The sequence below is a fragment of the Passer montanus genome, unplaced genomic scaffold (assembly GCF_014805655.1).
Source record: "Passer montanus isolate IOZ18808 unplaced genomic scaffold, ASM1480565v1 scaffold1, whole genome shotgun sequence".
Classification (NCBI taxonomy): Eukaryota; Metazoa; Chordata; class Aves; order Passeriformes; family Passeridae; genus Passer; species Passer montanus.
The window spans coordinates 1,451,863-1,479,517 of record NW_024356504.1 but is presented as its reverse complement, the minus strand read 5'-3'; the positions used below and the strand labels follow the sequence as shown (position 1 = coordinate 1,479,517).

General features: G+C 39.9%; 1 protein-coding gene across 2 annotated transcripts in view; it reads left to right on the top strand.

Annotated features, from left to right (window-relative positions):
- Positions 1-27,655, top strand: part of SATB2 (SATB homeobox 2) — a 130,942-nt gene that overhangs the window by 50,990 nt on the left and 52,297 nt on the right. For both annotated transcript variants that reach the window (XM_039698411.1, XM_039698419.1), the window contains exons 4-6: positions 8,546-8,672; positions 10,720-10,843; positions 15,572-15,674. In XM_039698411.1, the coding sequence (XP_039554345.1) occupies positions 8,546-8,672; positions 10,720-10,843; positions 15,572-15,674 (354 nt within the window). The remainder of the gene's footprint in view (positions 1-8,545; positions 8,673-10,719; positions 10,844-15,571; positions 15,675-27,655) is intronic.

The following is a 27,655-nucleotide window of genomic DNA, read 5'->3' as shown; positions in this document are numbered from 1 at the left end:
TGCTCTCTGTAGCTATTGCTGTGAGTGGGCAGGATATTCAGATTCATACAAGGCCAGACAATGTCTGTAGGCTTAATTCTAAGCTTATTATCCTCTACAATGTCCTGTTAGCAATGCTCTTTTATAACCTTTAAAACGTGTTTTATGTATTCAGCTGCAATGCCATGTTATTGTGCTGTTTCTTCTGCTCAGTAGACTGACTTTCCGTGTGAAGCTTATAGGCAAGCATTGAAGCTGGGTGAATTGCAGGAGTTTGGGGCATTGGCATTTTTTAAAAAAAGAAGCAGGGTTTTCCCCAGAGAGGGAAAATGTCTCCTATCTCTCCTCTTCTCCGTTGGGAAATACCATATAAAATTCAAGAAAGGCTTCAGGGAGGTAGGGACCAAAGGCTGTCTGCCCAGATACTCTGTTTTTGCTGAACGTGTCATGAGGCAGTTTGTGTTGGTGGCAATGGCCTAGCAGAAAGATGACAAAAAGGTTGGACAGCAAATGTTTGTGTAAAGCTCTGGTCCTGTTACTTATGTGTAGCCCTGTATAGGTAGTGAGGTGAGTGTATGGTCACCAGGTCCAAAATCTGTGGTGAGATGATCCCGGCATTGTTTATGGCTGTTCAGGGCACTTGCCTTTGTGTTTCTTAGCAACTGAGGCAACTGCACTAAAGCCCCAGTTCTCAGTCTGTGAGGCTGAGCTGGAAGCCCACTGCAGGTCCCCACTAGCTGTATCTGCTTATGTTGGCCCTCTGGGAGGTCCTAAATTAGAAACAGGTCCTGGTGTCATGCTGGGATGGCAGTGAAGCAGCACATTTTTCCAGGGACCCTGGAACTCAAGGAGAGATGGCTGATGTCCAAAGTTATGATGTCCAAATCACAGCTGTGTTTTTAAGATGGCAAAGCAAACCTCTACTCATGGCAGCAGCTAAAGAAGCTCTTTGATCAAGGAATAAGCTGAGTTGTGACACTCTGGATTTCAAGGGTGTTCAGCAGGCACTGCTCCCTGGGAGGAGGCACAGCCTGTGCTCCTGGTGTCCCAGGGCTAAGCTGGGAACAATCTTGTCATAAGAGCACAGATTGCCCAAAAGGCAGTAATTTCTTGCAGAACTGGGTGGAGTGTCCTGCTCTGGGCATTATGTGGGGATGATGTTAGTGACATAGAGCGGGTGCTGCAATCCTATGGGCATTGGGTCTACTCAATAATACCACTGAGGCTGCCCTGCTGTGAGGGTGCCTCTGAGGAAGGGCAGCCTGGTGGAGGGTGAAGCTGGACTCCAGGCTGGCAGGGTTACGGAGGACACCTGGGCGCAGTAGCCTTTCTGTCATGAGTTGTCATGATTTCAAAGACTTTGTTTGATGCTCTGGTTCAGCTCTCTCTACTTAGAGAAGTGGTTCTCTGTCTCAGATGAGAGAAGCGGACTTCTCTCTCTTTACGCATATTCTTGCTGTCCAAGGCAAGTGCACACTCAGCCCAAAAATGACAAAAGACAGATATTATGCAGGACTGAATGTGGTTTTCCTCAGTGGAGGTGGTAGTTTTATAAGTAATACAGGAAATGTAAAAAATACTTCAGAATCACAGAATATTCTGCGTTGGAAGAGACTCACAAGGATCATTGAATCCACTCTGGAAACTTAAGTGAATAGCCTGTTGTCTTGTTTTTTTAATAGTACTTCCTTTGCTTCCTTGCCCTTCTATTTATTTGTGGTATTCCTGTTCTATCATATAACAGTTTTAAAAATAATCCCCTGAAGTAAATAACATCAAGGTTTTTTTTTCCTGTTTCCTTACCAATTATTGACTGTTTTTTCAAACTGAATAGAGGTTGGAAAATTAAATAAAGACTTCCAAAATAACAAGCTCCAGAAAATTTTATTTAATTTGTGGGTTCATTCTGTTCACTCTCTCTCTCCCCTCACCTCATTTTTTTTCCTTTTTTAAGAAGATCTTTATTAATTTAGTCTAGTAACTTAGTGCCTATATTAAATTAATCTAATAAAAGTCAGGGTCCTCACATAACGTTTCCCAAATGTGAAGCAGCATCTATTACACGAGACACAATCTTTTTACTGTAAAATGTAAACCCGATATGTGGAATTACAAGCCATTAAACTGTTTAGTGTATGTTATTTAAGTCAAATACTTCAATAGAGTCATGCTGGAGGAAAGGAAGGGGCAATGCTAGCATTCAAAAAATGAAAAACATAAAAACCAAGCTTCATGTATCAAAATGATTTTCATCTATGAAAGTACTCTGAAGTTTGGCATTAAATCTTGTAACACTAACAGTCTTTCTATTGATAGTTACACCCATAATTCCATAAAATGTTTAATATATAATCATATAAATATCATATGTAATCATGTAATTGCTTAGTTTATATTAAAGTCTCTGTACTGATACAGATGTGCAAGCCAGAAAGTGTTTAAATTGACTGGCTCATAGTTGTGTTGTTTTGTGCTCTAAACCATCACCGGTACTCAGAGTTTATGAGAGCATTTTTAAACAGCAAGAGCAAAGACTTCAGCAGCAGCAGCAGTTCAAGGGGCTTTGTGCTTCCAGAGCTTTGTGTGGCTGGGCTGTGTTTTCCCCTTGGGTGAAGGTCACCCTTTTGTGCAGAGCCCTGAAGTTGCACAAGTCTCATGAGCTGGGGTGGAGCATTCGTCATTCGGGGATTGTGGGTGTTCCTGTTGATTTGTGGATGTGTACATCACAGTGTAATCACATAGTTTATTCCTGTTCTCTCACTGAATTATTTATTATGGGCTGAAACGAGGAAGGAGGGGGATTCTTTTGTATTGGCATAAGCATAGGATTATGTTCATTTTGTGCTTTCAATCACTGCATCACCAATATGGCAATTGGCAGAATACAGTCTACCTCACATATTAGGATGTTGCAAAGTTCAATTAATTAATGTTTTTAAAGTGCACTGGGACCTTCTGATGAAAGATGCTTTAGAAGTATGGGGGGAGTATTCTGCTGATTGTTTTTTCCCATCTATTACCCCAATGTGTCATTGACTGAAATCCAGTAGAATAATATTGGCACACTTATAACAATGGGCAAAGGCAGTGTAGTATTTTCTTAGATTTTCCAAAAAGCTAGCTTAATAATATAATAAAAAAATTAATATAATCAGTTTATTTTCTGGTATTTTTTCCTGTTGCTTTTTCATCCTTTCTCCCTGAAAAGTTGTTCACTTTGCTGGATTAACAGTAATAACTACAAATTATGGCTTTATGTTGTTACAGTGTGATGATATACTACAGGCAGTATAGAGGTAAGAAACATAGGTTGAGTTGTTATGTACTGCAGGGTAGTGATTTTCTCCAAACTGATTTATGAGTAAGTAATTCTTTGTATTTATTACATGGGACAGGCAGCTTTCAATTTCTGTAACAAAACACAGCTCAACAAAGGAAAATTTCATGCTAAAGCATAGGGATAAGATGCCTTTGAAAGGGACAAACAGATGCAGTCACTGTCTCAGGAGCATACCCATTTTGGAAGAAGTCCTGCAATAGTGGGTGATAGAGAAATGGCTTGGTGGTCCCAGAAGTGGGGCTTTTGTTTGGTATCTCTTTGAGATCTTTTATTTGGAGCTGTAAAAGAAATCAGAAATTCTTGGGTTTTAATGCTAACCTGCAATTTCTCCTGAGTGTCTGTTGTTTTGGTAAGAGCTGCTGTTAAAAGCACAATATTTGATCAAAACTACTTGATTGAATTCACAAGGCAGCAGCAGATGTTGGTCGTGTTCTTCAACCAGCCTTGTGTTTGCAGTCCACAACTCTCAGGCTTTGGTCCTGGGATCCCTGAGATGCAAGGAAACAAATTCTGGGACACATGACTAGATTTTAACCCTGGCAGATTAGCATTTAAAATGAGTAACATTATTTCTGCATATGCATTTGCATTAATAGTACGAATATCCATTTAAGGTGTAATTCAGGTATGCTCATAATTTGTGAAAGTGAAATCAAGAGTATTGCCATGATGGGAGCAGGGGATGGTTTGAAGGGAGCCAGTGACAGGGTGAAGCATGTTCTAGTTGTTTGCTCTGTTTAGCCACAAAAAGGAATTTGGAGAATGCCCCATTTGAAGAGTTTAATTTTACGGCAGCGATGTGTTGGAAGGTACCTGAGGTGCTCCAGTAATTGTTTTGGGGCTATCCAGATTAAAGGTTACTGTGCAGGTGAGTGGGAGATGCAGCACCTGCCCTTCATTCCATTCAGGACCTTATTCCATAGTCATAGCTAGACTATGGTATGTGTGTTCTAAAGCCCAGATGTGGCATTCTTAGAATGACTGTGCTGTGTGGCTGTCTTTCCATTTGCATTGACAAATGAGGTCTCTAGCCTATATAGATAAATAATTTTCATGGCACTTGACATTTTCATGTGAATTACACAATGGAAAGGGTTTGCCAGCTTAGCTGTATTTTTCTAGAAAGCAGCTTCCTGCTTTTTGTCATTTTATACTCCTGATCAAAGTAGTTTTTCTGGAAGTCTGCTTTAGCCCCAGCCTTGCATCCATTCAGTTCACATCTCAGTAGGGTGATGTCCTAGGAATAATGCCAGTACTTTAGGTGCATCATTTTTTCAGGTAATAAAATAAAGCTCATGAGGATCCTGTCATGAGTTCTGCTGGATATAGAATGGGTCAGCTGTGATATAGCAGGGCAAGGCTTCTGTTCAGTGTAGTGTTCTGCTCTCACTTGTGTAGTTATCACTTTCCTTCTCCAAAAGAGCTGCTTTTTGAATGAAATTGAGGTGGAAACATGCTGGCAGGGTGGCACATCATTGGCCTGAGTGGAGTGACAGCAGTGAGTTCAGTGGTTGTTATGTACAAACCTGACACTTGAGCTTACAGAAGTTTGCCACTGGTGTGTTCTGCCATTCTTGTGGGTAAAGGGAGTTAGACACATTTTACACAAAGATACTCTCTTTTTTCTCTGTCTGCATTTTGATGAAGCTGAGGCTTAAAGTTAATAAAAGACCTGACTGTAGAAGTACATGCCATTCAAGAACCAACAACCTGTGTGGATAGAGAATCTCTTCTAGCATAGGTTTTGAAAAAAAATCTTTTGAGAAAACTGATGTCTTTATTGTCTTTAATTGCCTAACTAGCCTGGGTTGCATTCGGTCATTTCTTGGTGAACTGAGAGCTGTTCTAGTCTATAACCATTTCTTGAATGTGTGCAAGCATTGAAATCTGTTAGCTCACCATTCAAAAATCTTTCACAGGAAAAAAGACCCAATAGATATTGGCAAGAGAGGCAGATATGTTAACAGAAGAGTTTTGGGAACTCAAGGAAGATGTATATTTGTGTTTCCTGAGCTCTCTGATCTGCTGTGCATTATCCACACGTAATTTTGAGAAGGTCTGGAGCTGACAGGGAAGTGATACTACCAGAGAAGTAGTATGTTCATTAAAACACAGTGACTCTTTCCTCATTCCTGTCTCCCATCCCAAGTGTCAGTTGTGGGAGGATAAAAGGTTAGCCGGGCCAGTTAAAATGATTTCTTTAAAGGCCTGAGCTGTACCTTCCTCATTCCTGTCTCCCATCCCAAGTGTTGGTTGTGGTAGGATTTGAAGTCAATGAGAGGAACAATAAAAAATGTGTATGTGGAAGTGACCCCTTGCTGCCAGGCTGTTTTCGTCTCGGGGTTGCTGTTATGTTAGAAACACCCAGTCTGGGTAAGAAGGGACCTTTTTAGGGGGAAAATATTGGCCTGCTCAGTTTTTATTGAGTAGTCATTCAGAGATGTCTTAGTATGCAGAGAACACATTTGCTCAACAAGCTGGCATCATCTTCCCAAACACAGCCCAAGAGTTGCCTTAAGTACAGTGTTGGTGCCATGAAATACACACCTGTGAAGTCTGCTGAGGAGCTGAATGGAAACCATGGCTTCTGGCTATCGTTTGGACCAGCTTAATGTGCTCTGGAAAAAAATATTTCACACGTCACATCACACCGGCTGAAAAAATAGCGTGCATCAGCAGCGCTGTAACACAGAGTAAAGGACTCAGCAGGTGTTAACGTGCAGAGGCACTGAGCATTGTGGTAACACCTGTGTTTGTTTAAATCCAGCCAAAACAATTTCCTCTCCAGTTGTAGAGGAGGATTAAAAAAAAAAAAAATCTCCCTAACTTCCAGTAGTAGCAGACATTCCTGTGAAACAATTTGCATAGTATTTCCCATGGTGCATTCTGGCTGCGCTGGGTTGGTTTTTTTTAAAAAACCTTTTAGTGTGGGGACACCTTTAGTAACTTCAGTGCTTCCCAGCCATCTCTTTGTCCTTTGCCAGCATTGCCAGGCCTGAGCAGTTGCAGATGGTGTGCTCTCTGAGTGCTTTCTTAATTGAATGAAAAATAAAGCCTCTTGTAAAATATTACCAATTTAGATGTGACTTATGGGGCACATATGATGCTTATTTTTTCAATAACATGAAAACTTGGCGGGGTTAAACATGGGAAGCCAAGTGTTCTGTGAAGCCTGTATAGATTTCTGGATTTCTAGGTGATTTTGCTTTAAATTATTATATAGCAGGAGGAGGTGAAGGAAGTCAGCAGCTAAACTGTGTTTTTCCAGCATGTATTTTACGCAGTGGACCCTTGATGCTCATTTCATGACTAATATATGCTGTACTATATGCATTTCTTGTTGTCACCAGAGATAACATTAAGTAAACTATCCCCTTAAGAAAAACAGCTTTTCTTGGCAAGTGGAATATGACTCAAGGAGCCAGCACTGGAGACATACGGTGCTGTGAATGAGTGCTGTGTGTTACTCTACTGGATCTGAGTCCAGGCACTATTTATACTGCAGCATATTCAGCACCAGATTGTTAAATCTTAATACTGAAACAGTGCATCATTGAAATGTTTTTGTTCTGTTTATGTCCCATTTTAAAGCATTGGATATCAAGCAACACTTAGTAACTTTTTGTTTCATTTGGACAATATATCTCTTTGCCAAAAGCTTCTTAAGCTTCACTGCTCTTGAAGTATTAGCCTGTCTGTACCAGTGTGTTCCAGTGAAACTTTGTGCCACTGAGGATGAACTAGGTCACTTCCAGCTTCTTTCAGTGTGTGCTGACAGAATGCCTTGCAAAGCTTGTCAGTGGTAAATGCAAAGACTTAAGTGCTACAGAAAAGGAGTTGTACTAAAATTATTTCCTCTTCAATCTGTGTAGGAATGGGGAAAAATACTCCATAGCAGGTACTTCATGGCCTCTTTGTATTCTGTTATTGTCTCTGTGAGAAGCTTTGTTTCACTGTTTCAGTGTAGTGTTTATCTTATGATTATTTTTGGGAGATCAGAATAAGAGGTTTTTGTAATTTACTGCAGTTCAGTTAGTTCCAGAGCTGGGAGTAGAAAGTGAGGAGGAGACAGTTGAAGTTTCTTGGCACCACAACATCCTTCTAGATACCCAAGAGGAGTTCTTGGCGTGTCTGTTATCTCAGAAGAAGTAGTCTTCTTGTGTATTAGTGTACTACTTTTTTTCTGGCAGTTGAGTTTATGGATGTCTTTTCAAAGATCACACAGTATATAAAGAAACCTCAGAAGGCATCAGTTTGAATGGAAGAATGGTGTCTTGTAGGGCTGAGCTGAGGAGAGTTAAGTGAGCAGAACAGTGGGGCAGTGGGAATACAATAAAGGAGGGAATAAAAGCAGTAGTGGCAATAGTGCAGAACAAGACTGAACTGCTTTGCTGTCATGTAAGATGGCACTGTGGCTTTCTTTGTTTGGTGTCTTCCTGGAAGTCATTCCTGGGATTAGTCATTGTTTTTGGTGTGGGTGGGCCCTCTGTAATTGTCTAAACAAAAATAATACCTCTGCACCAAATGGTTTACCATCCAAGTTCGCAGGCTTTCTGACAAGCTCATCCAGAAGAGGTGATGATCCCTATGAAAGAATGAACAGAAGTAGAAATAGAACATACAGCATTCTCCCCCGCCTCCAAAAAGCTATTTTGGATCTGTGGTCAGCAGCTTGCAGTTGTTTGGTTCTTGATTTTCTTTGTGGGGAAAAAAAACCCAAAACTGTCTGCATAGTGCAACTTGTATCTGGGAGTGAACTCTTCCTGCTTGGTGGGTTTCCATCCACACTGGGAATCGTACCATGTTTAGATTGTAACAGTGCTGAAAGCCCACGCATAGGAATTTTCCTGTTCAAGTCAAAGTAATGCATTTATTTACTGAAGAGTTTTTGTAGACTGCAAAATCAGGACTAGAAAGTACTTAAAGCTTATTCTAACTTAAAGAACTAGGCTTTAGAGCTATGATGAAAGATGTGAAGGAAGTCTCCTGTGTTTCCTTACAGTAATTTAAGAGTCAGGAACATGTCAGCAACTCTCTCCTAAAAATTTTGAATCTGTTCCTGCTCTTCTCCACTGTTTTCTCAGGAGTCAGTAGAATACATCTTCCTGGGCAGGACTGCAATAAACCTCAAGGCAGATCTTGAATCTTGGGAGCAATCAACCTTGCTGAAGGCTTTCATAAATGGCTGATAAAATATAAAGTATGGATTTTTTGTTGTCTTTTCAGGAATAATCAAGCTTGGGAGGTGGAATCCCCTCCCTCTCAGTTATGTGACTGATGCACCAGATGCGACAGTAGCCGACATGCTACAAGATGTCTATCATGTTGTGACATTGAAAATCCAATTACAAAGGTGGGTGTTTCTGAACATCTGTCCTTCCCTATTCTCTGAGCTGCTCTGTTGGTTACAGCGTTACTACAGAGATTAGCACATCCTGTCTTCATTAATTTCTGGGCTTCTGATGAAATGAAAAGAAAATGGAGAGAAGGGTGGTTCACCTGGCAGGTTTTTGGTGCATGGTCCAGCTGATACTGTATGCTTTCTGAAGCAGCATTGTGGTGGGTGAAGGGCAGAAACTCAATCAAGTAAAAATATGGGGCTTTTAGAGGCAGACCTTTCCACAGTCCATGATTTAATGGATTCTTAAGTTCTAATTTTATCAAATAATAAACTCTTTGCCTTTTTCTAGCATCTGCATTATGAAAATCCAGGTCTTCTTCAGCCAATTGCTGAGATGTGGAGGAGGGGAGCTTTTTTTCCTTTCCTTTTTTTGTCCAGTGGTCTTTCCAGCAAACAGAAGACAAGGAAGGAGAGTGTTGCTGCAGCTCCATTTGGCCTTTTGAAAATGTTTTCCTTCCCTCAGGGCTAATTTTGATCAGCAAAGCAAAAGCTCCCAACATTTTTACACTTATTTACCCTCCTTTCCTCCCTCCTTTTTTCTTCTCCTTTCTCTGTCTTGGCCTTCTAAAGAGTCCTCAAATGTAATGTCCCTGGCAGTGCATGGCATATGCCAGAGCTGCAGATAAGCCTACATTGCACAGCCTCCTGTAGCTGTGTGGCCAGAACATGACAGAGGAAAGAGTAAAAAGTAACAGACAATCTGGAATAATTTGCTGACAATTCTTTGAAGCTTTGGCTTGAACAGAAGAGGGGCCCACAAGGATATGTGCATGTTCTTTGGTGGCAGGTACATGCCCTCCAACTGTTCAGTGCAATTTAGAATTTGGAAATAGTTGATGCCTCACTGACATTAAACTTGCAAACAGCAACATTTCTTTCTTGTTGAATGTCTGATGGTGCTTGGGTTTTCTTATTTCCATGAACAGGTCTTTCCTTGGTTTTGTATACTGTTAAAATTTTTCAGCTGGGCTGCATCTCTGCTGTGTAGCTGTAAAAGAGTGTCTAGACCCTATAGCTGCTATAGAGCTACCAGGAGTTCATGTAGTGTATTGTCACATCTATGTTAGCAAAGGGTATGAACCGAAGGTTAAGATTTCATTCTTTATCTTCAAACTGCCTGAATGCCTGGATGTCACATAAATAAAAGATAGTCCATGGCTTTGACATAAAGATGTTCACTGAGTACTTGAACTCCACAAGCACAACTGAAGGTTCAGCTCTGAGGCAAAAGCCAGGCTCTAAGGGCAGAAGGCAGAACCACCTTCTGGGGCCATTGGAGAGCATGCATTAAGGCTCTGCAGCAGAAATGGCAGTGACAAGCTTCTCCCACCTTTTTGCTGTGCTTCTTGGGTCTGTCCCCATGCATGTAGACACAAACCATAAGCTTGTTAAATTAAAAGAGGCACAAGTCACATGAAGACAAAAGCTTCACTACATATGCAATTCTTGTGGAATGAAAGTGAGAATGAACTGCACGTGACAGATGTTGGGCATATGGCTTAAAGTGTTTCTGAAAGGCTCTGGGATACTTCAGTGATAAGGGCACTATAAGAACCTGTATAAAATTAAACTAGTTTTTCAAAGTCTCGCCTCCACACAATGAGGGCCCTCACTGTTCAGGGATTTTGTTAGTGGCAGTGCAGCATATATGTTTATTTTTCTACCCCAGCAGGAGTATCTTTGTCTGGAGAGGATGGCTTTACTCAGCCATTCCTGGGGCTCGCTTTATGCAGTTTCTTTGCTCTCCATCAGGCCCCAGCAGGACTGGTTATGCACACATATGCCATAGGAGGATCAGCAGCTGCGTGTTGAACTGCACATCTTCTGGTAATCGTGCTTGGTGGGAGAGGGATAGAGGGGAGAAGCACCTTGATGGACTGGTCAAGCAGGAAACTCCAGGGTCATGCTTGTTGCTTAAAGGTCTGTAGCACTTGCACACAAAAAGTAAGCATCTGTGAAGGTGATGTTTCTATCTGCTTTTTGCTTTCTGTTTTAACAGTTGTTCAAAGTTGGAAGATTTGCCAGCAGAGCAGTGGAACCATGCCACAGTTCGCAATGCCTTAAAGGAACTGCTCAAAGAGATGAATCAGAGCACATTAGCCAAAGAATGCCCTCTCTCACAGGTCAGTGCTTTCAGCAGGCTTAGGGAAAGAAAGATTTGCAAGACCCAAGGCTCATATTTGTTCTGTAAAGGTCCTACGCTAAACAATTCCATAAGTACCAAATAAATTTCTTGTTTACTTTAGAAAGGAGAAATACTAATTAATATGTTAAATGGTATCTTTACACCATGTTTTCTTAGTGGGTTGCCAGGTAAAAATTATTAATTGATTGGTTTTCATAGAGATATAAATCCATTATTTAGATTTTTAGCTGAACCTATTGCAGTAAGTGTAATGATCCTCAAACACAACATTCAAATGGCTTCTTCCCACTAGCAGAGGCTTGCCTTCCCCCTTAACCCATGGATAGCTCTCATCAGCCTGCAACCATGATAAAAAGTATGCAGCTTTAACAGTTGTGCCCCAATTTCTAGGAAACAGCAACAAAGAAATGTATATGTAATTATGTTAAAAAAAGAACAAAAACTCAGCCTCATTCTCCATGACTGCCTTTTAAATGGCAGTGATGTCATGTCTAAGACACAGGTTCCTACAGATGTCACGAGCTCTATTTGTACTTTAGATTGTCATAATGAGACATCCATAAAATTTTTATGACTTACTTCTCCTTGCCTCTCAGAAAAAAACAGAATAACACTTTAGCACCCAGACCAGGTAACTTTGCTAGGCATGAAAAATATATTGCCTTCTAAAATGTGTACTAGAATCAGGTTAATCTGTCCATTGTATCTTTTAAAAGTCAAAACATGAGTAATTCCAGCTTCCTAAAAATCCAATACTTTGCTTGCTCATATCCAGTATCTTTTCTCCTGTGATTGTCTGTCTTCCATTGCACTATTCATCCTGCAATTCATGATCCAAAGCCTCCATGAACCAAGAGAATTCACTCTGTTCAGCACAAATTTGCCTCGCTGTGTTATGATTACAACTCCAGGGAAAGCACAGAGGTAAAATATGGAGCTGGTAGGAATCACATTCTTCACTTTCTTTAGCCATGTGGGATCTGCAGAACTAACAGGAATTGGAAGGGTTTTGTAAGGAAAAGCTATGGAACTTGCTGATTTAGTAAAGGAGTAACAGACACTGTAGATATGCACAGTGTGGAATACGCAGTGAATACAAAAATGTTTTCCTTTTCACACAATTTAAGTGTAATTTTTTAAAATAGAATTATCTGTAGAATCTGGTCAGCTAATGATGATTGCAGCATATGGTTGTCTCTGCCCAGTCTTCTTCAATATCCAGCATAACTAAACTATGCATCATTTCATATGCAGAATTCATTTGTTGTCTGGGTCTGTTTCCTCCTACTTGAGTTTCAAAGCCTACCAGGTGGAAACACTGCAGTTGGTTTACTCCTATAGGCTCTGTCTGACATATATTTATAAAATTACTGATGGCAGAAGTGTAGCAGCCAAAATCCTTACCCCAGTATTTATTTAGCAGACAAAGCTAAGAGGAGATCCTTCTGTAGGAAATTGAACTTGCTTACTATTAAGCACAGGTATAAATGACCTTGGGTAGTGACTAACTCTTGAACTGAGACTGCAGTATGCAGCTTGTATCATTATTATTATTGCCATAAAAAGTTTCAGTCTCTTTTGGTTTAGCTCACAAAATGCAGAAGATACAATGGAAGGTTGTATAGAAGCTGTCTATTACCATCATCTGAATATGCCTCTAATACAATTCCTTTTCCCAAATCAGTTTTAAAAAAATATCGTGCCAAATGTGAAATGTCATTACAACCCCCTTGTGGTTAATATATTATTGACAGCAGCAAATTGCAGAGTGGTCTCTTAGGAGTGAAACTGCAGAGTAAATGCTGCTGTTTATTAATGTGTTCACAGTGCCTCAAGTACAGAAGCAGAGAGGGGCAGCGTGGGGAGCTCCCGCTCCCACCAGCGACGGTGCTCCGGCTCTGGTTCTCAGTGCCCGAGCTCTCCAGGCAGCCCAGATGGGGATTCTGATTGCTGCTAATGGGAAATGTAATCATTCACTTTGATTTAAAATTGTTCTGGTTTTTTTCTGCTAGGTGTATTACATGTCTGCAGCTTAGCTGCCCTTAGCCTACGGCTCCTGTTCAAACAAATAAATCCCGGTTAACCAAGCTGGGGGGAAGGAGGGTAGGTAGGGGGAGTGTGTGTGGCAGAAAGAAATCCAATTATTTCAGTATTTCCATCTTTTCATAGAGATCTGTCTTCACTGTGTTGTAGCACTCATTTCAGCACTGACCATGCATTTTTGTCTCTCTGCTGGAGCAAGCTTTTTTAGGACATGAGCGTGTCCCATGTTTTTCTCCTTGAACTTACTGCACCAGATTTTCTTTGTGTGGGTATTTCTTAGCTCCTGCTCTAAGTAGTTCTAATAGAACATGGCTGTCATGGCCACACACATACCAAACATACCTGCTGCTTTATTCCTTCGTTAAGGATTTTTCTAGAAACATTATGCATTATTTAGAAGTTTGCAACTAGTGAGTGATTTTTTTATCCCACTCTCTTTTAAATGGATATTTCCTTTCTCCAGACTTATCAAGATTCCTAAGAGAAATACCCCTAGTGTTCCTTTATATATAATAGTGAGGACATGTGGTCTGAAAATTGTTATAGTTCTTTCCCCTGCAGAAGAGAATCTGTCCTGGGATTTTTTTCACCAATGGTTGATTTACTGTTTGATTTTACTTTGTTTATTTAGTTTAAGTTTTGCTTTCTCAAATAAAGGTTAATGGGTTAATACATTCTGTGATATTTAATAGCCTCGTGATTTCAGTAATGTTGATTTCTTGTAGAGCTAGATGATTTGGAGAGGGAACCTCCTCCCCCCCAAAAAAAAAAAAAATTAAGAGAACCAAATTGATATGTAGATGGAGCTCAACAATACCCCCAACTTGCTTTAGTGAATGGGAATTTAACTGGAGTGATGGAAAAAAACTCAGGTTTGCTCAAATTTGTTCAAAAACCCTCTTCAACAGAGGCTATAACCATGCCAGGCTTTCAGAATTCTATTGCTTGTTAAAATGCTGTAGAGCAAGGGAAGATTTATGGGCAAGGAATTGCTACTGACTGCCACAATGCTAGGTTTATGTCTCAAAATATTGATTTTAATTAGAAAATTGAATCTCAGTTTTAGAAATTGGAACTGCTACTTAAGGCTCTTAATTCATAGCCTGCAAAGTCTACTGCAGTGCACCATAGCACTCTTTGAGTGGAAAAGGCAGAGTGAAAAGGCAAAAGGGTCTCTTCAGTGAAAGTGAAATTGCCTACTGAAGACAAAAGTAATCTGTATCACCCAGTTACCTTAAGTTGTTCAGTTTTGCTCACGTTTTTTAAGTTCCTAAAACTCAGGAGTTAGGGACAGAGTCCTGTGATACTGCAGTGAACGGGACAGGAGGCTGGGTGACTCTGGCAGAGGGCAGGGATGATTTTGTTTTTAAAGCATTGTTAAATTCAGTGAGCCAGTGCATAAGCCTTGTCGCTTTCCAGAGATGTCCAAGAGCCTGCAGGAGCTCATAGACCAGAGCTTGAAGCCATGGTTTGAGCTGTGAGATCATCCTTGCTCTCTCCCTTTGGTGCAGAAAAGTTACACAAGGTGCCCCAGCTTTCTCTGAGCTCTGACATAAGTGCAGAAGGAGGGCATGAGGAAAATAAAATACTGTGGAGAAGGTGCATTGACTCCCATGTGTTGGTGCTGTTAGATTGCATTTCCTTGGTGACAGTGCAGTACATGTGCTGAGAGCAATTTGACCCTGGAAGAGTTCAGAAAGGGGAAAAGGACAGCAAAATGTTGTTAAAGGGATGCCTCCTCCATAGCATGGAGGAAGGGAAGGGAAAAATAGAATGGAAGAACTAAAAGTAATGAAGTTGTTTGCCACCCTATGGGCAGAAGCACCCCATATATAAAATATCCTTTTTACTGCTATCAGGTGCTGGAAAACCAGTCTGTAGCCATCTCTTCATTCAGCTTGTATGGAGTTGCTTAGGGGGAATTTGCAGAGTAGGGAGAGATGCTGGTTAGGCAAGTGATATTTCAGTTTTGTTGAGCTTTCTTGTGGGTTTTGACTGCTCTGTGTTGTAGTATGTGTAGTTCCCTGTGCTCTGAATGGCACTGCTAATTTCTCTTCTGGGTGATTCTTCACACAAGGGCTAATCACACGTTTCTGTAAATTATATTAATTTAACTTATTTGCCTAACTGTTGTTCTGCACCAAGTAGCACGGATGTTCTCCAGTTCTTGGCTGTGCGGTCTTGCTGCATTTGGAAGCAGAACTGAGACATCTGAAAAGCATTATTTGGATTATGCATGCTGGAGCATCTAATCTTACCTTTAGGATCTGGTTCCTAAATTGTGCTTGGTGCAGTGAGCATGTGTTCCTCGGCACAGCACTGCCTGTTGTTATGCAACTGCAGTTTGGCTGTTGCAGTATCACAAGTACAAAGCAAAGTAGAACTTCCCCCCCAGCCTGAGCTGCAGGTCTCAGTGTAGGTTTGTGCTACATTTTTTATACATAATTGTGCAAAGTAACTGTTATTGTGATTTTATTCATGCCTGGGCATATAGACTGGAGAATAAAATCAATATTTTGTACTCATCAGATGATTCTTTTGGGTTTAAAGTCACACATGGATGATCATTATGCACTTGTGTGCCATTTGCCTTCCCTGGAAAAGATTTCTAATCATGGAAGATGTTTTAAATCACTTTTTGTTTTTCTTTCTATACTTCCAGAGTATGATTTCATCCATTGTAAATAGTACATACTATGCCAATGTGTCAGCAACCAAGTGCCAGGAGTTTGGGAGATGGTACAAAAAGTACAAGAAGATTAAAGGTAAATTGGTTTTTTTTGTTGTTGCTTTCCAAGTTCTTGAAATTTTGCTGACAGTTTGAGATTATTTGATTTAAATAAAAGTAATAATAAGCAATAATAATATTTGTGAATTTGTCTACAAAGAGGACACAGTCACAGCGCATTTGAAATTAAATCTGATACTTTACAAACAAGGCTGGCATGAAAACACAGGACACAAAACATGCTTAAAATATCCCATTTCACTGTGCTGAAAGATCAACTGTGTTTTGAATTAAGCAAAAACATTTTGGAAAGAAAGCATTCTAGTATCTCAGGATTTAAAAGTTAAATTACTGGGTAAGTTGCTCTAGTTTTGTTTTGTTCCTGAAAGCTAAAAACCTGACTTTTAAAGTTACATGTGCCCTTGTTCTTTGTTCTCAATACTGCAAAGTACTGGCATTCCTGCTGTATTTTATTCTGTGGAATCTGGATACAGAGGATTTAATACTGGTTGTGGGGAGACACTTACATATAGCAAGGTGCTGCACCCACTGAAGTAATGAGAAAAATAGGCCATTGTATGTATTTTTTTCTATAATGAAATTGTATTAGTAGGTCTGTAGTGCCTGAGGCAGTAAGATTATTCTAAGTTCATCCCATTCTCACCACTGAACTATCTGATCACTTGTCAGTGATGCACAATATAATGTGACAAGCATCCATTTGTGTGTGGTTTGTTCTATTATTATTCCTTTCCTTTGGCAAGAGACTTAAGTGTGCACTAGACTATTTGTTTTAGTAGGTTTTTGTTTTTTGGGTTTTTTTTAACACTCATGTGCTTTAAATGCTCAGGACTTAGAGGATAGTCAAAAGCTTTTTCATAATTCCACCTGGGACCTCTCTCCCCAAATCTCCATCACTCTTGGAGATTAGCTGTATGCTGGGGTAGGGTTTTTCCATAGTTTTTCTGTCTCTTACACCACTGAACAGAAGATTCACTGTCTGAAAGAAGGCATAAACTGTCATTTCTGTCTGTGATCCTTTCAGTAGCCAGGAAAATCATAAGAGAATCCACAAATATCATGAAGAAATAGGGTAATGTCATATCCTTCTTGAGAAGCCATTGTATTTTCAGTTTTGTGAGGATTAGCACCTTTCAAAAAGAGTGTGCTGTCTTTTCCTCATAAAAGGCTGGGAAGCATAAGCCAGGAAAGGTTGCTTGTTTTGTTTCCTTAGGACAAACTAGAAATCTGCATAATAATACCATAAAAAATATGCTGCTTGAGCTAGGAACACATGAAACAAAATTGCATGAAACATCAGAACAAGCTCTGAGGCATCTGTTTTTTCTTTGCACATCTGGCTTGTGCAGAGCATACCTGTAAGACACTCATGCACGGGCTCTGCAATGATTAATTTTTCAGTAGGGGAAAAAGAAAGAATGTTCTGTGGTGAAATTGTTTGTGTCTAGAAGGAAAATTGTCCAGTCAGGATTGGGGTAACAGTGCAGGCAAGGAGATGGTAATGTTGCTTTTCACCTACTAAAATGGTTTAGGCTTAGAAGTAAAAATGTTGATTGGACATTTTAGTATGTGGTTACCCCCATGCCAAATAAACTGGATATTTTATTTTCTCTGTAAATTGCCATTGTGTGACTCAGAAGTGTTTCTTTTCTCTAAATGGTGTCTCTTAATAACAGAATTTTATTCAAAGTGCTTTAACATATCCTCTTGGTTAAAAAGCAATCAAAAGAATCAAACAGCTTCAAGGTCATCACCATTCGCTTTTACTTGATGTTCTGGGAGAACAGAAATAGGCTTTTTTTTTTTTTAATTTTTCTTTTTTCAAAACTGGGCGAGGGTGCCAATTGCAGAGGCACTGGAAGCCCTTAACTGTAGTGTTCTTAACTGTAGAGACACTACTACAGCTTCTGAGTATTTCTAGTACACTGTTGTCTTCTACTTTCTTCCACTCTTAGAGCTTATGCTCTTAATTTTTCTTTACTTAGTAAATGCACAGTTAAATTTTTAAGTGCAGTAAAAGCAAAATGAAACCTCAATCAAAAGGTCAAGGATCCAAACCCAAAGAGTTTGCCAGATAACTCTGTATCTGTGCTATTCAGAGACACAGCCAGTCGTTGCTGCTTGGAAGTTTGTGTGTTGGTAGGAGGAGAAAAAGGAAGGTTAAGGTATGTGTGAAGTAAACACAAGCTGCTATAAAGCAGTTCAAGTAGTGTTGATTCATCAACCATATGAGTGGGAGAGAAAACAAAGAGTCTGTGGCAGGTACAGTGGTGCGTGGAGAATAAACAGCAACTTCAGAGCAGTAATCTTCACTGCCTGCAAACAAGAAGACTTCTGCACGTTAGGTAGTTTCAATTTCTCATCATCTCTCATTTAATGTTGTTTATTTTCTATAGCCAGATTGTCCTGCAGGACAGCTCAGTTAATGTGCAAAATCAGTGACTCAAGTTACATGCATCAGTCATTGAGTACTCCTTTAATAATATTTTTAAAAGGGCTTCCATGAAGGTGAATGGATGATACAGTGATTTGTTTTTTGGGCTGTAGCTGGATTGATTAGGTAAAACTATGATTTGGAGTTCTTGGAACCAGCACCCGTATCCTTGTGTAACTCTAGAGCTGGTTACTAGAAAGTAAAAGCAAAAAACAATTCACATGAGCTGTGGTAAATACAAAATAAGAAGGGGCTTCAAAATAACTTTATTGACGTTGCAAACTAAATGCAGCCCAGTGTTAAATGTGTTTCCTATTATCTGCTAATGTCTGTTTTAATAAAACAGTGGGAACTAAATGGTTGCTTCTTAATCAAAACCATGATTTCCTAAACATAAGCTATGTGATTCTGTTACAAATTGCCACATATAGATCTACTAGGTCAAACTTTTTTCCTTTCTCATAGAAATAAATAAACAGTAAATTAATTATACTCTCTGGAAGATCAAAGTAATTACAACCAAAGACAGACAAAAAATAAAAAGTTCTCTGGAAAAAAAAAAAAGAAAAGCATCAGGTTGCTGAGTGCATAGCTAATGTTTAAATAATATAAGAAAGTGAACAATCAATAATTTGATATCATTAGCAACAGATGTAAAAGCTGTACACAAATGGTATTGTATCAAATCTCAAGTAAACATTCTCAGTGTGCATTCTGTTAACTCACCGAAAAGACAGCTAAACTACTTATGCTCATAATTCTAAAAAAGTTTTCAGTTAGTTCAGCTCAGCATGTCAGTTTTGTCTTGTGTCAGCTGATGCTAGAATCAAGTTCTGCTTTAATTTTTTTTCTCCCACCCTACCCCATTCCCTTAAGGTTTTAAAATGTTCACAGCTTACTCAGCAGCACAAGAGTTAGTGTACAGCCAGATTTGGGAATTAGCAGGTAGGAGGATGGAGGCTTTTTGTCTCTTCCTGGCCCTGGGTCTGCCACTTGGGGTGTGTGTGAAGATGTGAAGGACATTATAATGGGATGTCCACTCTTTCCAGTCTCTCTGGGATATATGTATATATTTGAAGCAGATCTTATATTAAAACCAGTTTTAATGGAATGTGTACAGTGGTTGGGAAACAAAAGGCTTAGCAGTTCTACTCTGGGCTTTTTGTCTTCATGGGTGTCTGTAATCACTTGAGGTGGTAATTAAGCTATTTAGTATGTGTTGTAATTGTGTTCAAAATATGCACCATGAATTAATCTAAGATTGCGATGTGAAGCCTCTTTTCCCTTTTTTTATTTACTTTTTTCTTTTTTTTGTTTGAGGGATGCAAGACCTTACAGTACAAATCTGTGCATTCATGACGAGGCCTAATTATGTTTAAACCTGCCTCAATGAAGAATCAGAGATGCCCCTTTTTTACTAAAGAATGCATACTAATAAATGACAACTATAGACTAATGACTTATTCCAGTGGTTCTCAAGCTGCCTTTCTCCTGCCCAGTCCCACGGGGATCCTTTTCTCAGTCTGAGAAATGCTCGTCTGATTTCTCTAGAAGCTGAACTTGCTGAAGCTGGGAGAAGGCATTTAACATTGTTGAAATGCAGGATTTTAATAATCGCTTTAAAGGTTTGCACTGATTTTAAATTTGAGTAACAGATACAGGAATAAAAACAACACTTTGTAGGTAACTATATACGTGTGTGTGTGTGTGTATATATGTACGTATGGAGGAGAGGCATTTCAGAATTTAATCAGTTCAGGTAATTCTCAAGAGATAAAACTTGTACCAGTTACCTACTTGTGTCCCAGTGTTTTGGGTTCATAGCATTTAGAATATTTTTTAGCTCTCTTTCTCAATAGATATTTCACTTCAAAGTGTCATGCTTTCTATTTTTATCAGAAGGACTATCACTGTATCACAATTCTTTCACAACTGAAAATCTTAACTGGTGTGAATATTTTCTTTTTGCCTGATGACACAACTTAGCTCAGTGGGAGGAAGTTAGAAAGGCAGCGGGAAGAAATAAATACATTGTGGACTTAAAATTAAAAAGACATACTTTTTTTGTCTGTGTATGAAGAACATGTCATCTTTGCTCCTGCCATCAGTGTCTGTCAAAATATAGCTTTCTGTGGATGTGAGTTTTGAGACTGTGGCTGTCTCAAAGTTTTTGTGGAATGATGAGGCTTTTCAGTTTAAAGGAGGAGGCCTCAATTATCTCTGTTTCAACAGATCAAGAATGTAAGAAAAAACTTTCATAGCTTCCTTAAATTGAGAATCTGCTTTGGCTCCTCTTTGATTTTTCCAATATTACTGATTTGTTGTTTATGTGGTCTTTTATTCTTGAAAGTTTGTTTGCTTACTTCCAATCATGGATAGACTGAGCAATCTGTTTTTCTTTTAATGTGTTCCTAGAGGCCAGTGTAGGTTCAGAGAGGTTAGAAACATGATTCAGAAGGGCTCCCAGCTTTCTTATTTCCAGGCTGAAGGAACTGAGGATTGCAGCACAGTGATAATGCCAGTGTGAGCCTAGGGAAAACTGTCATTATGTGCTTTGAGGAGGAGTTTTTAATTGTTCCTCTGAAGCAGATGTTGTGGAAGCCTCATGAAAAGGCACACCAGATCTTTCCCAAACAATGTTTCTGACTTTTAAAAATACCCTTTTTTCTGATACATGCATGTGTATTTACCTCTCTCTGTGTAAGTAGAGAAGGGGGCGTTTATATATATATAATGTATTTATATGCACACATCTTGACTTTTGCAGAAATGCTAAGCTTTTTAAGGGACCACATTTCATATCTTATTTGGATATTAATTGTGGCTCTGGCTCTAAAGCGTCTAGGGTCAGCTGTGGGGCTCTTGACATTACTGGAACTTCTCCTTTGCTTACTTTTGCACTCCTTACTGCGTATTCATTTCACTAAAAACAGGACTTTTCTTACTTTCTTAAATAAAAAGGAAGGCAAATAATATCAATCATAGCAAACTTGTCAGCATCTAGCTAACATACATGACCTGAAGATCATCTCTTGACTTGGGGACATCCTCTTAGTCAGTGGCCTGCTGTGCTGTTTTATGAGGAGAGTAGTTCATCAGTTGTCACTAATGATGAGGAAAAAGTGGCCTCTCTTTTTAAATATAAGTTAAAAATGTCAAGAATCAGCAAGAATTATAGACCCCTTGGACCGCTGTTTTCCCACCCACATTAGCATTTTGCATTTCAGCATTGTCCATGTTAAGTGCCAGTTTGGGGGATTTGTGCCTGTGTATTGTTAAAAGCCAGTTTAGCTGCTGCTGTGTGTTCCAGGGGTGTACAAGTCTTGGCCCTCTTGGCTGTTCCGCTCTATAAAGAGGATTAAAACACACCCTTTGGGTTTATTTCTTTAATTAAGAGTAATTTTTATCTAAGGTAAATGCATATATGAATCTCAGCTTTGCAGAATGGCTTGTGGCTGTTTTGGGGCAGTGGCTCTCACTGCTCACAGTGCCTGTGCTGGGGCAGAGGATTCGTGAGATTTGCTGAGTGGCATCTCCTGTGCCTGTGTGTGGCTGGAGCTGCAGCTAGTGCTGCTGCAAGCAACACAGGCCACACAGTAAAGACTGGAAACCCTTCTGTGGAGAAGCTGTCCAGCCACTTGTCCTGTGTCTTGCTCAAATGATGTCACTGAACTTTTTTTTAAAAAATGTCTCCCGTTCCAGTACTTTGCTTTCCTCAGTGAGGACCAGTTGTGTGCTGCAGCTGGGACTTCTGCCCTTTTGAATTTTTAGTAAAGAATGGTCATCTCCATTTTCTAAAAAGAAAACATGTTTTTGTTTTAATCTTTGGAATCTCAAAACTAATTTTCTTTCATATTTTAAAAAATTATTTGTGTGCTGCCAAACAGTGACATGTTAGCTCAGAAGAAAAGTTATTTTTACAAAGTAAGCATTAGTGGAGATTAGTTTGAAATAGGAGAATAACTTGAAGCTTAGGTACCTGCATAAGCTTTCCTATGTGAAAAGCTGCAAAGTGTCTCTCTGATCCCATGGATTTCATAGAATATGTAACTCCAAGAGCAGAATGGCATTCTGTTCACTTGAAATACCTGATGAGTTTCTATCTCTGAGTTAATGGTGTTTGTGTTCTGTCTCCCTCCTTTCGCCATCTCTGATGTTACAAATCAGGATCCAATTGCCTGGATCATCTAGGACGTTTCTACCTCTCACAAAACATTGGGTCTATTCTTACAATAGTTTGACAGGAAGGGAGATACTTTAATATCAAATTATAACATCAGTCTATCTAAACCAGTACTACATGTGTTTCCGTCAGGCTGTTCTGACTAATGATTCTGCTGCTTCTCCTTTTCCATTTCACCTGACTAGTATTCATGGGTTAGAGCAGGTGGTCACTAGAATACCTTCAGTATCATGGTTTTCTCTGCCAGATGGATCTGGCATGTTGTTCTGACAAACAATGATAACATGATTATGAAGAACTGAGTTCATAATTCTGTATGCCTTTTGAACCTATACACAAACCCAAAAACCTAAAAATAAGATGATGATGCTTGTCTTCTGACAGGTAGCTTTGGAAGCAGTGCAGTCCAGGGGAAGCCCATGTAAAGAATATGACTTTCTATGCTTAAACACTGGCAGAAGACATGTTAACATCCCTGTGTCCCAAGGGATGACTTAGAGCTAGTATTGAGGATAAGGGGTGAGAAGATCGGTTGCACAAAGAGGCTCAGCAATGTTAGTACACTCTGCTCAGTTTACCTCAGATTGGTGATTGTTAAAGGCCCACTTTTAATGGTGATTCTAAGTGAAAAATAATAGTGATTTCTGCTTTGGTGGGAACTGAATGGTTTGCAACTCAACAAAGAACAGACAATGGCCTTTCCTGTCTGTTTTCCATTAGGCTTGGATAAAGGCCTTTGCTACCCACAGCCAGCGGCCAAACAATTTCTGTATGTGCTCTATAGCTATTTTGAGGTTCTCTGCTGTCCTGCAGGAGTAGGGAGAAAGGTTTTAAAAGTTACAGCTTCTTGTCACATCTGCCTCTCTGGTCAGCCTGCCTTTCCTCCAGTTCTGAGTGCAGGAACAAGTGGCCTAGGCAGAGATCAGGCACTGAAGTCAGTGAATGACTGTGGGTAAATACAAAGATTAGATGCTGACTGAAAATGAGACTCCTCAGATCAGCCCTTTGCACTGAAGTGGTTAAGTGGGCTGTGATTAAAAGAAAGAAGTAATTATCCCAATTACAGAGAAAAATATATGAAATTACCACTTTAAAAGCACCTCCTGTGCTCTGGAGTGGTTCTGTTATTTACAAAGTGGTAGTTCATAATTGTGCAGCAGAAGCAAGAGGGCACCCTCTTGGGTGTAGTGCAGCAGCCTTGTCTCTCCAAGGTGCAGCTGGTGCTGTGCTTTGTCCCCCAAGCATGGCTCCAAAGTTCAAGTCTTGCTCCAGTGAGCAGGATGGTTCTAAGCCAGGAGAAATTGTGGGAACTTTTCTGTCTTAAGCTTAGTGCAGGGTATACCAGAGTTCAGAGCTCTCCCAGCTTGGCTATGACCACTGCTAGAAATGGCTTTTATGATCACCAGGTTTTAAATAATAAATAAAACAAAGAAGCAAACTGAAGCACTGGAGAACAGCCCTGGGTGGTGACATCCTGTCACAATTGAAGCATGGCAATTCTGCCGGCTAGTAACTTATTACAAAACGTTTCTTTACCAGCTTCTTCTTACTCTGGGGCAAAGTGCCTGTGTGCCTGTGGGACTGAAAAGTTCCGGACACGCTGGGTCATGGACGCTGGCGGGTCCTCTGTGTCCCCGCTTGCAGTGCAGTGCTGGGAGACGTGTTACACTCTTGCTCTCCCTGCTGCATCCCTTATTGTGCACAGGAATTTGGTTGCCAGTGCTGTCAGTCAATTCAGTGCCACGCATAAGCCCTAAATGCCCAACGGGCTGTTTGTCAGAATGTTCCTATTAACAACTCAGTGCAAATAAAGTGTGAGGGGAAGGGAAGGTGGAGAAATAAATCTTATTTTAAATCTTTTGAGCTGGTTTTATTTTAAATGGAAAGTTGCATGCAGACCACCCCAAGCTATTGTGCTGTGGTCTGCGTCAGCTGCTTGACTGTGCAAGGAAGATTGGGCTAGAGGTTAAGAGCATCACACAGGGGAAGGGTGCACTGAATTCCTTTTGTGCTGGATCCAGGAAGTTTTAACTCAGTATGGAGTTCAAATACATTGACACACATGGTAATCGTTATAGGATGAGAACAGAATATTCAAATACAGTAACTTGCTGCTCCCATTCTGGGGATTATGTTGGATTTTGACTCTTGTAGAGGTAGTGACGTTGTAGGGAGGTATAGAAAAATGAAGGGCCGATGCTATTCTAGAGTGCTCTCAGGGCTAATTGCTGAGCTTAGCACAGTATCTGTTGTCCAGACACAAGTCTCTGCCTACCTAGTGATGGGCTTCAGAAGAGTGGGTGGCTCTGCAATATGACAGTGCTGTTGTACTTGGTTTAAATAAGCTCTTCAAGCAAAGAACTGCAGAATTGTATACCAAGTGAGTGATGCAGAGAGAAAATGAAAACACTGCAATGTCTTTTGCTGTGGTCACACCACAGATGGAGGTAGGTAACAGCCTCCTGAACCAGCTTTTATTTAACTACCATAGGCATTGCTGGCAGAAGTAGTTTATCAGCAGTACTTGAATGTAGACAGTACATATCCATGGAACCCCTTCCTTCCCAGTAAGGTCCTGCTCCTCTGTCCTCAGATATTTATAGTCCAATCAGTACAGCTTTATATTCCAATCAGTATAGGACTACAAGAGCTCTGAACGTATCCTCAGTTTGAGTAGAACAATAGCAAACAAGGGAAAGACTGTAATTGGGTATGAATGTGGAAAACAGAGGATGCAAATGTAAAAGCCCTGTCCCAGGAAGATCTGAGGCTAAATGCTGGTGGCAAAGAAGCTTTGTGGCTCCTGTATCCCTTTCTTCTTAGAGCATTGCTGGCAAGCTGGCCTGTGTCTCAGGACAGTGCCAGCCTCCATCTCCAGTCTGTCTTAGTCTTGCTCCTGTTCAGCCCTGCAGATTTGGTAACCAATCCATAGTTACCAAAGAGCAACAGGGAATCAGATATAGCACTGTGTTAGAGAAGGAAAGAATCTTGAGGAATTGAGTAATGCACATTTTTTCCATCCAGTGTAACTGCTAATGGCAACCTTTTATTACTAAAGTGGTCGAAGTGACTAGAATCTGGTTTGTTTATAGGGAGTGCATGCATGGCTGTGTAGTCTAATGTGATCAGAAAAGGAAAGTGATAATAAGGGAAAAATATACCTATGGAAGCAAGTCAGGTGATGTTTCTGTGTACTTCCAAGTAGCACTGTGGAGATTAACAGCCTGGCAGCCTTTTCATCTTAAACTTTATTTTTATAGGGGTTTATAGCTTGGCATTGAAGTCAAGAGTGGGTGGAAACTTGGCAAATGTGGTTCAGCCCAGAAAGTGAATGTTATTTATATTTATTTCTCACCAAGTTTTCAAAAACACTTGGTTACTGTTTTTATGTTCTAACAAGTAATAATTTGTTGGTTTCAGTGACTTATTCTCTGTGTGCTCCTCAAACTACAAATAGTTCAGAACTTCTTCAGCTCTTCTGAAACTCCTAGCGGAAGGACTCTTTATTTTTAGGGTTGTCAGTGATGTAGCAGGATGCTCCAAGTATTTCATTACCCTGAACAACAGCTTTATTCTACTTACACCTGCCAAGTAGCTATTGTACCTTTGGAATAATTGCATTTGGCTAGCAACAGTGTGTATTTAATGGCATTACTCAGGTGCAGGCTTAGTGCAGAGAGGCTGAGGAGGCGACGGTATGGTCATGGTGGCTCTGAATCATCTGTGTTTTAGAATGTGGTCTGAGGCTGTGACAAAGCAGCCCCTCCTCACTGCCCAGCCTGCACGTCTGTATTGATGACGGGTCCATCCCTGCAATTAGCACTACTCCTGTTGCATATTTACATTGATTTCGTGTCTGTTCCTGAAGTGGTATAGAGCTTTTTGTGCCTCATTTCAGGGAGGCCTTCTGACATCATGAGGAGCAGCTTTTGAAAAGGGATTTTCAGTATTTTCAGCAAAATGAAATACTGCATTATGTATCTGACAGCCTGTGAGTAACACAGCAAAGTGGTCATTTGCTGAAAATAATATTTGTGTATCACACATTTTGCATTGCCTTTCATAGTTGAAATACAAGTAAACACTCACTTAGGAATTCAGTTGGGTTGAAGCATTAGGTTTTGTGGAAAAGTGGAATACATAGTTTTCTTAGAAATTAATTTTTATTTTGAATTTTCTTAAGGAAGTATTTAATAGAAGGCTAAAGATGTTATGGGATTTTCCTTTTAAAGAATGGGAAGAGTGAGTTAAAATTTCTTACAAGGAAATTCTGGGTATTAATTTACCTAGTTGTAAAATTCACTACTTGTGATGTTCCAGAGTGACAGTTCTAAAAATAGTAACTGTGTGTGTATGCATGTGTTCAGGGCATGACCCTCTCTGCCTTAGATTATCTCTGGAAGGTGAAAAGAGCTGTCTTTCTATTTAGAATAAAAGAGAGCAAGTCATCACTAATCTGTCATTCTGAGCATTAACTGTGTAAAGCTTCAAAGCTTTATATAGATTAGGTTTTTAAAAAGAGTTCAAAACCTCGTACAGTTGTTAATCATTACACAAGTTATAACAGTATTATGACCTTTCTGAAATAAATCTTATCTTGTTACTTGCTGAGACCAATACAGGGATGAGGTAGTGGTTTTCTATGATGACATGTTTCTGAACACTTACATATCAGATCAATATGAAAATGCCTATTCACTTGCACATAGGAAGGCTTATGGAATGTGCAGCCTACTGTAAAAGGACTTCTGATTGCTTAAAATTACATAGGTAGGAGTTATATTTAACAGTTGCTAAACTTCATTTCCTATTTCAAAGGGTACTTTCAGAGAAAATTTAATTTTGTAATGTGTGCATTTAGTTTTGCAATTAACTGAAAAGATACTGTGATATTACTAACATAAGATATTTGACAGGGACAATGCACATCAGTATATAAAACTAGAGTATACGCATTTAGTGTGTACTGTTTAATTTTTAGTAATGTGATGTCACTTAGAGACCGCTGTTGTGCTACACCAAGTCTTTTTGAGGAGAGTGAGGGCACTTTCTTTCAAGTGGGCATTTGCGCAAAGTGCATTAAAGTTTCTGGACAAACTCATGGCAATGAGGCTTTGGCTATAGGAACCATAGCTTCAAACTTTTCTCCTGTGTGAATTCCGCTGTTTTGTAATAATGCTTTCACACAACCAACATGAGTCTGCTGTGGTGCACCTGGGTGAGCTGATGGTACCAGAAAGGTTTATCCACACACAGTGCAAGGTAGGGTTTATGTGGAAAAGATAATAGTTGCCACGTTTGTAGTAAGAAGCAGTGCCATGAGCTGCACAGGGAATGGCCTTGTTTCCATTTGGTTTGTGTGAGTGGATACCAGTTTGAG